At 66.9% G+C, this 11,662-nt stretch overlaps 3 protein-coding genes across 3 annotated transcripts in view; 2 read left to right on the plus strand and 1 right to left on the minus strand.

Annotated features, from left to right (window-relative positions):
- The window catches only part of MNEG_5241 (hypothetical protein), a gene marked incomplete at both ends in the record, with an annotated part of 3,699 nt that extends 1,864 nt beyond the window's left edge, over positions 1–1,835 (minus strand). Inside the window, 2 exons of the mRNA XM_014046282.1 lie at positions 63–931; positions 1,460–1,835. Of these exons, the coding sequence (XP_013901736.1) occupies positions 63–931; positions 1,460–1,835 (1,245 nt within the window). The remainder of the gene's footprint in view (positions 1–62; positions 932–1,459) is intronic.
- Positions 1,836–3,412: 1,577 nt separating this feature from the next.
- Positions 3,413–4,510, plus strand: MNEG_5242 (Photosystem I reaction center subunit II, chloroplastic; the record flags this gene model as incomplete). Its single annotated transcript, XM_014046283.1, has 3 exons — positions 3,413–3,574; positions 3,825–4,136; positions 4,475–4,510. The coding sequence occupies 3 exons, from the start codon at positions 3,413–3,415 to the stop codon at positions 4,508–4,510; spliced, it is 510 nt and encodes a 169-aa protein (XP_013901737.1).
- A 1,782-nt stretch (positions 4,511–6,292) lies between these two features.
- MNEG_5243 (SNF2 family DNA-dependent ATPase) lies at positions 6,293–10,930 on the plus strand (the record flags this gene model as incomplete). The annotated part of the gene is made up of 9 exons (XM_014046284.1): positions 6,293–7,318; positions 7,695–7,914; positions 8,215–8,387; positions 8,837–8,931; positions 9,176–9,283; positions 9,489–9,528; positions 9,844–10,030; positions 10,285–10,435; positions 10,816–10,930. Coding segments are annotated over 9 exons (2,115 nt in total), but the record flags the coding sequence as incomplete, so codon positions are not given.
- Positions 10,931–11,662: the final 732 nt, after the last annotated feature.

The raw sequence follows: 11,662 nt of genomic DNA on the forward strand, positions 1-11,662 counted from the left end.
CCGCCCGCCAGCACTGCCGGCAGGCCGCCGCCGCTGCGCAGCTGGTGCAGCAGGGAGCCCACCAGCGGGTGCGCCGCCGCCAGCTGCTCCGCGGCCGCACGCTCGGCCGCGGCCCGCGCGGTTGTGGCGGCCTCGGCGGCGGCGGCGCTGACGGCGGCGGCCTCCGCCGCGGCCTGCTCGTGCCCCAGTTGCTCCGCGACGGCGCCGTGCCCACGCCTGCCCTGCGCCGGCGCCGGCGCCGCCCACGCGCCGCCTGCGGCCGTCGGCAGCGCCCTGCCGGCGGCCGCGGCCGCGTCTGCCCACTCCTCAACATCCATAGAGGCCGCCTCGCCCGCAGCGGAAGGCTGGCTTGCGGCCAGGCTGGACTGCTGGGAGCAGACCATCGGCACGGCGGACCGCGGCTGGCTGGCCTGGGAGAATGCGACCTCCATCGGTGCCAACCCGCCCCCGCCGCCCCCGCCGCTGCCGGCCGCGCGCGCCATGTCCGCCCACCACGCAGGGGTGAAGGGGTCGGCAGCCCCCGGGTCTGCGGCCGCTGCGGCTGCGACTGACTCTCGGGTCAGCGCGACGGCCCGAGGCACCTTGAAGCGCGGCGCCGCGGGGTTGCCGCCGCCGCAGCCACCACCACCGCCGTTGACGTCGCCACCCGCGCCAGCAGGCGGGTCCGGCGGCGCCGGGCGCTTCGCGCCGCAGGTGCAGGTGCAAGCGCAGGATCCAAGGTCGCCGCGCCAGGGCGCAGGGCCGCGCCGTTTCTGGGGGCTAGGGCCGTGCTGGTGGCGGCCGTCTGCGAGAGAGCTGCCATCAGGTTGCGCCGAGCGCTTCGTCCCCGGCCGCGCTGCAGCTGCGTGCTGCGCCGCGCCCGGGCCCGCGCCGCCGCCGCCGCCGTCGCCGCCGCGGCTGCAATTGCGCGCCGCGCCGCGCTCGCGCGATCCTGGCGTGCAATGGGCGCGCGCCATGCCGTCGGGGTTTGCGGCGGGGCCGGGCGATCCCAAGGGTGCGGGCGACGCGCTGCAGCGCGGCCTCTGGCACCTGCAGGAGGCGGAGTACGGGCGCTCTCCGCCGCCCTCATCGCTTCCATCGGACTGGTGTGCATCAGGCAGGTGCGGGCTCCCACGCCCGCTTCTGCCGCCGGTGCCTCCGCTGCAGGCGCGCCCCCGCTTGCCGCGCAAGGCGTTGGCGCAACCCTTCTCTGGGAGCGAGGGCGACGCAGACACAGGAGACGCTTCCGGCCCGCCATCCGGCTCCACCGCTGGCGCCTCGTACCGGGCTGCCTGCGGTGCAGACTCCCCGAGCCGCGGCAGCGGGGGCGACTGCGGCGTGGGGCACGTCCGCCGCCGCTTAGGGTCCTGCGGCGCTTCCATTGGGGGGGGCGGCCGCGGAAGGCCGGCCAGCGGCGGCGCCGACGGCGACGTGGCAGCATGGCTACGTTCTGGCTCGAGCTCCTCTGGATCCTCGAGACGCGGCTGCGTCGCCGGCCGGGCCTGCCACTCATGCTGCTGCTCATGCTGCTGCTGCTGTTGCTGAGCCTGCTGCTGCTGAGCCTGCTGCTGGTCAAGCTGCTGGGGCTGCTGCTGCTGCTGCTGCTGCTGCTGCTGCTGCTGCTGCTGCTGTTGCTGAGCCTGCTGCTGCTGAGCCTGCTGCTGGTCAAGCTGCTGGGGCTGCTGCTGAGGCTGCCGCGGCGTCGGCATGGGCGCCGGCGGTTCATGGCACAGCCCGTCCGCCCACGCGCGCAGGCGCTCCATCATCTCAGGGGGGCAGTTAGGCGGCAGCTGCTGGTCGTCCGAGCGCAGGGGCGGCGCTGAGGGCTCGCAGTCATCTGAGTCACTGTTGTGCATGCTTGGAGCGGCCCGCGCATCGCAGGCACCTGGCGCATGCCGTGCATGCGGGGCCCGCCCCAGGGGTGCCCAAGGCGCCGCTGGCACCGCTGACTGCGGCCGGACCTGCTTTGGAGGGTGTGTAACTGTGTCCGGCTGCAGCAGGCCGAGCATGCGCTTGGCCGGCGTTGCATGGCGCTCCCTCAGGCCTCCAGGTGGCGAGCAAGATGGGCGCAGGGGCGAGTGCGCCGCCGAGGCCCTGAAACTGCCGATGCTGCTGGCCCGGCACAGCGCTGGGTTGCAGCCCGCAAGAGGCGACACGCGGGTAGCCTAGTAAAGACGAGTGGTGGGCCAAGTGTGGACGTAGTCACGCTGTACACCAATCACAGCAGCTGTGGCCATTGACGTGCGCGCTATGTTGGACGCACTGATGCAGCGCGCAAACTCGAACTCACCTGGCGCGGCGCTGTCCCTGGGACAAGGTCCGGCCTGTGGGCCGGCGGGCCATCACCTGCGGTATCATAAGAGCTTCTTCATTCAGTCGACAACCAACGAGCCTCGCTATGCATCGGATTTTGTGGCTCCTCACCGTCCTCGTCTGAAGTGGGCGCACGGAACATCTGTGCGCACATGCAACGCAAACGACTATCAGAAACACTTACTCAAGACTGTCTCACATCGCTTCTGCGCATCGATGGCAGCGCAAGAGGCAGCGCAAGAGGGGGCAGAGCAAGATGGGGCCATGTCACCTTTACTTGGTACTGCAGTATCAGCGCTCCGCTGTGTAGCGTGAACGTCCCCTTGCAGCTCGCACCCAACCTGCAAGCTCGCTGACATGGCCCGGCTTATTCCCAAGCATTCAGGGGGCATTGGGAACATGGCCCGATCAGCTTGTCAACATCAGCTGCGGTCGGTCAAAGCACCGTGCATGCATCCTGCAGCGCGGTGCCCCTCGACCCGCCCCCGCCCAACAGCTTCCTGTACCCCTTTGAAGCACAGCACAGCCTCGACAATTTGCACCGTTTTGTGCCCTTAAGCCAGCAAGTCGCAGCAAAGCGGCGCCACGATTGCATAGCAATCGCGCCCTCCCTATTTGCACGAAGACACATGTGAAAGCTCCTGCACAAATTCACCAGAGCTGGCAAGCCATTTTTGATCCTCAATTCCCATCGTCATCTTTTAGAGACTCCTCTCAGCAGCAAATGGGTTAACATGCGCGGTCAACGCTACTGCAGCGTGTGTGAGTGTGTGAGTGGTCTTCCTTGCCGCGAAATGTCTGTACCGTGCGCCGTTGCGCAAGATGGCGATCGTCATTGGCAATCCTGGCACCAATATCATGCTAAAGAGGCAGGGGGATGCGCCTGGAGTGCGAAATCGCACTTTGCTGAGGTTTGCCGTGCTAAACCGCGCCGCGCTTGTCCGCGCTGCCGCCCCTCATCGTGCCCTCTCTATCATTTGCCACTCTCATCCCCTCGCTGCAGCAATCGCTTGCCGCACTCTTTGCGGCCTTTTCTTTCCCCGACCGTACAGCAGCAGGGATCATGAGCCTCTCTTGCCAGGCCCGCGCGGCCTCTGCTGTGCGCAGCCAGGGCCGCAACATGGTTGCGTCCTCTTCTCGCGTGCGCTCGGTGGTGGTGCGTGCCAACGAGGGGGCTGCAGCGACCGAGAAGAAGCCTGCCTTCTCGGCGCCCACGCTTAACCCCGACACGCCCTCGCCGATCTTCGGTGGCTCCACTGGTGGCCTGCTTAAGAAGGCACAGGTGCGGGAGGGCTGGATCCTGCAGTGGGCCAGTGGAGACCGGATCCGCCGCGAGCTCTGCCAGCAGCAGTTCAGAACTGGCATCACGGGCATCTGGGGAGCGTCGCGGTATCATCTGGAGGGTTTCTATCCGATGAAACAGCGACCCGATCGTGCCCAGGTCGCCATAGAGGCAGGTTGCTGGCGAGGCCCGATCTGGGCCTCCTCGACCGATCCGCCGATCCTGCGCGCCCCCGCACGGCCTTGATCAGGTTGAGGAGTTCTACGTGATCACCTGGGAGAGCGCGAAGGAGCAGATCTTTGAGATGCCCCTCGGCGGCGCCGCCATCATGCGCAAGGGCCCCAACCTGCTGAAGCTCGCGCGCAAGGAGCACTGCCTGGCGCTCACCACGCAGCTGCGCAACAAGTTCAAGATCCAGCCGGCGTTCTACCGTGTGTACCCCACGGGTGAGGTGGAGTACCTCCACCCCAAGGACGGTGTGTACCCTGAGAAGGTCAACGCCGGCCGCATCGGCGAGAACCAGAACTTCCGCCGCATCGGCGAGAACGTGAACCCCATCAAGGTGCGACGGCATGGAGAGGACTTGTGGCGGCCGGCACTGGCTGGGTTGGTGGTGATGGCGTTCGCCTGTTGTCAGGCATCCGGCACACAAGCATTTAGCATTCCGCAGCAAGTGGTGCAGTGGCGGGCACGGCGGCGGCATACGAGTGACAAGCCCAGTGCACCATGGCAGTGGCAGCTGGCAACAGGGTTGAGGCTGCGCGGATCGCCATGTCATGAGCGCTTGGGTTGGCAGATGCGCTGCGCTCAGCGGCCAATCCCGGTGTCCAGCGTGATGGCACAGCAGCTACCGTGTGCAACGCACCCAACATCCCTCCCCCACTCGGCTGCGCCCCACAGGTCAAGTTCACGGGCAAGGGTCCCGCGGAGATCTGAGCCCCATTGCAGCGGCTGTGAGCACCCCGCCCCTCCGCGAGCCGCGCAGCACAGCGCCGCGTCCGACGGCCATGCGAGCAGCTGCAATGCTGGGGTGTGGCGGCGGCCGCGGGTCCCAGCGCGGCGTGGCGGCGCGAGCGCGGCCTAGGAGGGCGGTTTTGCGGCAGTGGTTATCTTGCAGCAGTTACAGCAGCAGTTTGTTTGTCGTCGTCGGCAGCAGTTGAGACCGAGCCAAAGGCAGCGCAGTGGGCGGGCAGGGTACCCACCAGCCCCATGCCCACTGGGCAATGCACGCCTCCCGCCTCCAGGCTGCCCCACATGGCGGCGGGGGGGCGCACACTCTGGCGAGGGGCTGCTGCTGCGGCGCATCTCGCAGGGCCCGCAGTGCGTGCGCGGCTGTCATCGCGAGCGCAGCGGACTGCATGCCCCCTCGTGCTGCTTGTTGGGGGTGCAAGTTTTATCGTGTGCACTTTCAATGAGCGTTCTCACACCAAGTTTCCCGGCACCAGGGCCTCACATGTGTGCGCCGGGCTTTCTCGGGGCCTCGCGTCCCCCTGTGCTTTCCGTTTTTGTAACGGCAGCGCTGTCCCATTTGCTCCTTGCAGCGCAAAGGCTTGTACAGGGTGGTACTGGTGGCTCTGTGGTTCTCTAAACAGGGTGAGGTCCACAATACATGGTTGCATAGTTGCGTAAGCCAAACAATAATAAGAAGCAGCAACAAGTTGCACTGGCTCGTCAGGCACAAGTGCCGCCCTTGGCCTATGGGCTGGTGCTGTGACTAGGGCCTCCAGTCTTTACAGGCAGCGATACGTCGTTGAAAGGGTCGCAAAGGCTGTGGCACGGACCAGACTCCCCAGCGCTGTTTGACTTTTTCATTCACTTTTCATTCACTCCCCCCATAACACTGACGATGAAAGCAGTTGTTCCCGCCGAAGTTGGCGCGCTGCTCAGTGTCATCCAAAACGGCCCGGCCTTGCATTGCTGCACCCCCAACTTGATCATTTGAGGCAGGTTCCCAGCATGTGAGTGCGCACACCATGCCAGCATAACTGCCCAGCAGACTTTCCAGCGCGCCTGCCAAATACGCTTGGATGCTGCAGCTGGCAGAGGTGGGCTGCTTGCTTATGCTGTGCTATGAAGGCGCGGGAGGGTCATCACAGGGTGGTGTGCTTCATTTCGACGTGGCGCAAAAAGTCGCGCCAGCCAGGGAAGGCTCCTGCATCCTCATACACTCAGCATTTTGAATTGGGTGTCTTTGTTGCTCATATCAAACGTGTGGCTTGTGTAGGTGTCCGGTGTGATCAGCGGAAGGCAAGCCTCGCGCCTCAAAGACACGGGCGCAGCAGGCAGTGGCGACGTGACCTGTCACTGACAAAAATAGTCTACAGGCACTGCATTTACTTCTTTGCCATTCAGGGCAGCGAGTGCGGCTGCTGGGACGCGGAGGGTGCTGTCAAGTGGTTCCCACTCCAAAACCGTCAGTGTCATATGTAGTGTGTGCCATTTCGCCGCCCAGGACTCGCAAGCCCTTGCTGCGTTCTTTCGTGTGGCGGGGCAATGCCCTGTGCAGAAAGCAAGCCAGCTTTTCCCGCCCCTCTTTCCCCTTGATCAGCAGCCCCACACACCCCAATTGACCGCCACTGTGTTGCAGGACGCTGCAATTTGCCAGCTTGCCTGCGTGCGCGGCAAGCGCCGTTGGGTCGGGTGCGTGCGCTCCACCCACCCCGGCCGGCGTAGTGTGTGCAGTGCGCCGGCACCCGCCCGGCCGGGCAGCCCGCCACAATGGACCCGATCGAGGCCTCGATGCAAGCCGATGGCAGCCAGCCCGACGGCGCGGCGGCAACTGCGGCAGCGCGAGGCGGAGATCGCGGCGGCGGCGAGCAAAGCATGATGGAGCTGTTGCTTGATGGCGCGGCAAAGCCCGCCGCGCCCGCGCAAGCGCCCGTTGCGCCAGGCGGCGGCTTTGGCGATCTGATCCAGGAGAACCGCGTCGACCGTGGCGCCGGCGCGCTCGCGCCGCCCGCGGGCGCGGCCGGGGGCAGCTCGCTCGCCGGGCCCGACGAGCTGCTCGCCGCGCAGGCGCGCATGTGGGCGCCCGGCGCGGCGGGCGCGGGCGGCGGCGCGGGCGGCGGCGGCGGGCAGAAGCAGCCGCGCGGCAAGAAGGGCGGGGACGACGATGAGGATGACGACTGGCAGCCGGGCAAGAAGCAGAGCAAGCGGGCGCGCACGGGCGGCGCCGCAGCAGCACGCGGCGGCGGCGGCGGCGGCGCAGGCGCGGGTGATGCAATCCCTTCTATGCTGGGCGGCACGGACCCGGCTGGGGCGCTGGGCGGTGCGGCAGGCTGGGACACCCAGGCCCTCAGTCAATGGATGCCTGGGGGCTTCGCCCCCATGCCTGGCGCCATGGCCGGCGCCTTCGGCCGCGGCGGGGGCGGCGGCCTCATGCCCAGCATGCTTGGCGGCGGCGGCGGCGGCGCGTTCATGGGCGGGCCGGGCGCATACCCGCTGGACGCCGGCCACCAAGCCATGCTGGCGCAGCAGCAGCAGTTCATGATGCAGCAGCAGCTCATGAACGCCGCAGCCATGAACGCCGGCGGTGCGCGCCTGTACCCGTCCTTTGGCGGCCCACCGCTCACCTACGGCGCCGCGTTTGGCGGCGCGGTGCGCCCCGGCATGCCGGGGTTTGGGGGTCCCGGCATGTGGACGCGCGGGCGCAACGCCGCGCCCTTCATGGCGATGCAGCAGGCGCCGCCCCCGGAGCCCGAGTCGGCGCACGAGGCAGACGAACTGCTATCCAAGTGCGAGCAGGTGGGGCGCTTGGAGACACATCCTTGGACGATGTGTGACGCTGCAGCGCGGCGGAGCGGCGGCGTGACGCTGCAGCGCGGCCGAGCGGCGGCGCTTCGGGGTGCCAGCTTTTGGTGGTTTTTGGGCGGGGGGGAGAGATATGAGCCGCAACCGCAACGTTGCGGGGGTGTGACGTTGCGTCTGGGGGTGGCAACTGCTGAGGAAGGGCAGGTGGTTTCGGCATGTTTGGATGTTCACCGATGCAGTATCCAAGGGAGTGCGGAGCCTGCATCTGGTTGGCCCCGCGACAGTCCAGCAACTTGGGGCCCCTTGTCCGGCACCACCCCTTGATGCCCCCCACCCCTGCTCCTTGCTTGCTGTGCTTGTGCCCCACCAGATCTCGGCCAGCCTTCACGCGGCCCTGAAGACGCGACCCATCAAGATCAAGAAGAAGAAGCACCACGGGGCCCCGGGCTCAGATGGCGGCGCCGCCCCAGGCAAGCTGGAGGAGGGCGCCGACGGCAGCAGCGGCGGCGGGGCCAAGCCGGCGGCCAACGGGGCTGCGGGGGTGGCGGCGGGGCGCGGCAAGCCGCCGCTGCCAGAAGTCAAGATGGACGGTGAGGCTGCCTGCCCCAGGGGGGCCCCACCTGCGTGTTGCTGCTGCTGCTGCTGCTGCTGCTGCTGCTGCTGCTGCTGCTGCTGCTGCTGCTGCTGCTGCTGCTGCTGCTGCTGCTGCTGCTGCTGCCGCAACCGCCGCCGCCGCTGCTGTCATTTGTTTGCAACTCCCGGCCTTTTAATTTATCCCACGCCAGCGTCGTCGCCCCTAGCACCCCAGCACGCCGTTCGCTGCGCTGTGCACGACGCGTGCACCCCTCCAACCTCCATCCGCCGTCACTCGGCCCGCCGCCCCACCGCAGGCGGCGCGGCAGTCGTGCAGGTGGTGTCTGAGTCTGAGTCAGACCCTGAGGAGGAGGGGGACCTTGTGTCCAGGGGGGCGCGGCTGGAGGCGGCTACAGGCCCCGCGTCTGCCTACCTTAAGCCGTACCAGCTGGTGGGCATCAACTTCCTGCTCCTGCTCTACAGGCAGAAGGTGAGGGGAGGGGGGAAAGGATGAGGGGTTCAACGCCAGGGTGCTTTGAGGGGCGGGGTGGGCATGCGGTGGGCTGCTCGCGCTGCCCGCAGGCAGGCTGCGAGCAGTGTGAGTTTGTAGCGTGCGTTGGGTTATTGGGGAATGGGCGAGATATCGCTGCTGCATCAGGGCCGGCATGGGGATGTGAAGATTGGGCACTGCAACCTCGACAGTGGAGGGCGGGGGCCATGGCCGAGGTGCAGCTGCGTGACGTGTGGAGGCAAAGTGTTCCCCTGAGCGAGCAAGGCCCAAATATTGGGGTGCATTGTGGGCTTGCCAGGGACAGGCACCGTCCATAAGTGCGGTGAACGTTGCAGGTAAATCAGGCTTCATGACTTCAAGGTACTTCTTCCCTGCACAGTAGTTAGAAAATGAACCTTGTTGTCCCCTTCCTACTTTCTTGAATTCAGGTCGGCGGCGCGATCCTGGCGGACGAGATGGGGCTGGGCAAGACGGCGCAGGCCATCTGCTTCCTGGGGGTGCTGTCAGACTGGGAGAACGACAGGTGGGTGCCCCGGGGCGCGTGCTGCCGGGGGCGCCACAAACCCTTGAGTTGTGCTGTGCTGTGCTGTCCGTACTGTGCGCTGTTGCGGTCAAAACCCCCCTGCACTGAATTGCATGGCTTGTTGGCGTTGTCGGCAGCAGGCACCCAAAGGGCGTAGCCGGTGCCGACGGACCTGAAAGTTTGGCCTCGTGGCAGCCCTTGACCCCAGTCCGCGGTCGCTTACCCCTGACACCCGACACCCCAGGGGCCCCCACCTGGTGTGTGCGCCGGCGTCGCTGCTGGACAACTGGGCGCGTGAGATCGGCCACTGGTGCCCCAAGCTGCGGGTCCTGACCTACCACGGCAACAGCAGGTCTGCAGCTCAGGGCGGGGGCAATTGGCCATCGCGCTTTGAAATGCTAGCGCGGCAGATGAACGCAGTGCTCGCGGGCTGCTATCTGCCCTGCTCATGGGCTCCCGTATCTGCTGCCCACGTGCACCACCCGCTCATGGCCTCCCATTCTTCGCTGTTGTGCGCCCTGCTGTCGCCGCGCCCGCGTGCACGACCTGGCGAGCAGGGAGGAGACCCGCGGGCGCCTGGAGGCGTGGCGCATGAAGGTGGGCGCCACGCTGACTCGGGGTGCAGGCGGTGATGGGCCCGCTTGCGGCCTCGCTGTCGCAGTGGGTTTGACCAAAGGCCCAATCATCCCATTATTCTGCCGCGTTTGCGCCCCGGGGCCAACCTCCCCCCACGTCACCACCTACCATCTAGTCACTGACATCGCCCTGCACCCTTGGCATCGCCTCCGCCCTCCCTGCCCCCTGGATTGACCTCCTCTCCTGTAACATCTTCCTCCCCCACACCAACACACACACATACATACACACACTCTCTCAGACACACACATTTACATGCACACACGCACACACCAGGTGGCGGAGGCTCTTGACCGCGGCGACCTGAAGGAGCCGCCCCCAGGCTACATCCGCCCCGGGCAGGAGGCCGCCGCAATAGGCAGCGGCGACCGCCGCGGCCGCGGGGCTGCTGACGACGACGACGAGGACGAGGACGAGGCAGAGGGCGCGGATGACAGCAGCGACGGGGACAGCGTCAGCGAGGGTGCGCCGCAACAAGCGAGAGAGAGCGCGCATGCGGCAGGGGCTGACGCTGTGATGGGGGCTGGCTCCCGCGGCACCGCGCGTCCTGGTTGCGACGGTGCCATGCTCATACCCTTGCGCAAAGCTGTGCCCGCAGGGATTTGCACACACACGCACGCTCACTGCATGCGTAATCAAAGTACGTGCACACGTGAGTGCAATGTCGTTAGGTCATATCACCGCTGGCGCCCGCGCCGCCCTCACACACCTGTGCAGAGGAGCCCGACGGCGTGGCCGTGGCGGCGCACCTGTCCAAGACCAAGGAGCTGCTGGATGAGGACGAGCACAACATAGCCAGCGGGCGGGGCGCGTTTGACGTCATGCTGACAACATACTCCATGTTTGAGCGAGAGAGCCAGCGGCACACGTGAGGGGGGCGGGAGCGTGCGGGGTGGGGGTTGGGGTGGCAGGCGGTGTGACGTCATGCGGACGGCGTACTGGATGTTGAGGGCTCAGGGAGATCCAGCGGCACACATGAGGGGTGTGGGGGGCGAGCGCGGCAGCTGGAATTCTGTGTGCAGGCGCGCAAGGGGGTTCCTGCCGGCAGGCGGTGTTGCTGGACGTTCCGCACCCGACAGCTATTGTCGCCTGCGAGGGTCGTCGTGGCTGCTGCAAATCGCCGCGCCAAAAGCACTGGGGCTCCAGTCGTGCGTGGCTGCCCCAGGACGCCTTGGAACCTCCATCCCGATCCTGCCGCAACCCCCTCTTCCCCAAACCGGCCTATCTACCCCCCCCCTCACAACACAGCACCGACCGCGCGTTCCTGCGCAAGTGGAAGTGGAGCCAGGTGGTCATGGACGAGGCGCACGCCCTCAAGAACGCGGCGTCCTCGCGCGCGCGCCGCCTGAGGCGCCTCGCACAGGTGGGGCACGCCGCTTAGTCAGCCCGAAGCGTGAATTACTCGCAGTGCAAGGCAACATTGAGGGCACACGCTTCCGGCGCCCGCCCGCCCCGCGCCTGCGGCCTCCCCCGCTCGCCCTGCGCTCATCAATCACCCTCATCGGCGATCGCCCCGCCCTCAATCCCCTTTCGCTGGCGACCGCCGCGTGCGCGCGCAGACCGCGCGGGGGCGTCTGATGCTGACGGGGACGCCCCTCCAGAACGACCTCATCGAGCTCAATAACCTGCTCACCTTCCTGCTGCCAAACGTCTTCGCCGGCCAGGGCATGGGTGAGGGGCCCAAGGGGCGGGGGGGGGGGTGCGGCGCGCTGCCTGTCCATCGGCATTTTGAGTGGGGAGGGCTGTGAAGGCCCCGCTGTATGGTCTCTCTCACATATGCAGCACGCGCGTGGGCCCATGAGCACACGTCCACACCCAAACATACACTGACACACACACCTTGGCACACCCAGTATGCACGCGCGAGCATCAAACGCATCACCCGCACCTCCCCTCTCACACACACACACACACACACACATACATACATACAAACGCGCACGCAAACACTCTCAGACGAGGCGGTGCTTGAGGCGGGCCAGGACCCGAAGAAGGAGAAGGTGCTGGTGGACCGCATGCGCACGCTACTGCAGCCCTTTGTGCTGCGGCGGCTGAAGAACGAGCTGAAGGACCAGCTGGTGGAGAAGGCACACGT

This window comes from Monoraphidium neglectum (genome assembly GCF_000611645.1).
Source record: "Monoraphidium neglectum strain SAG 48.87 unplaced genomic scaffold scaffold00771, whole genome shotgun sequence".
Taxonomy (NCBI): domain Eukaryota; kingdom Viridiplantae; phylum Chlorophyta; class Chlorophyceae; order Sphaeropleales; family Selenastraceae; genus Monoraphidium; species Monoraphidium neglectum.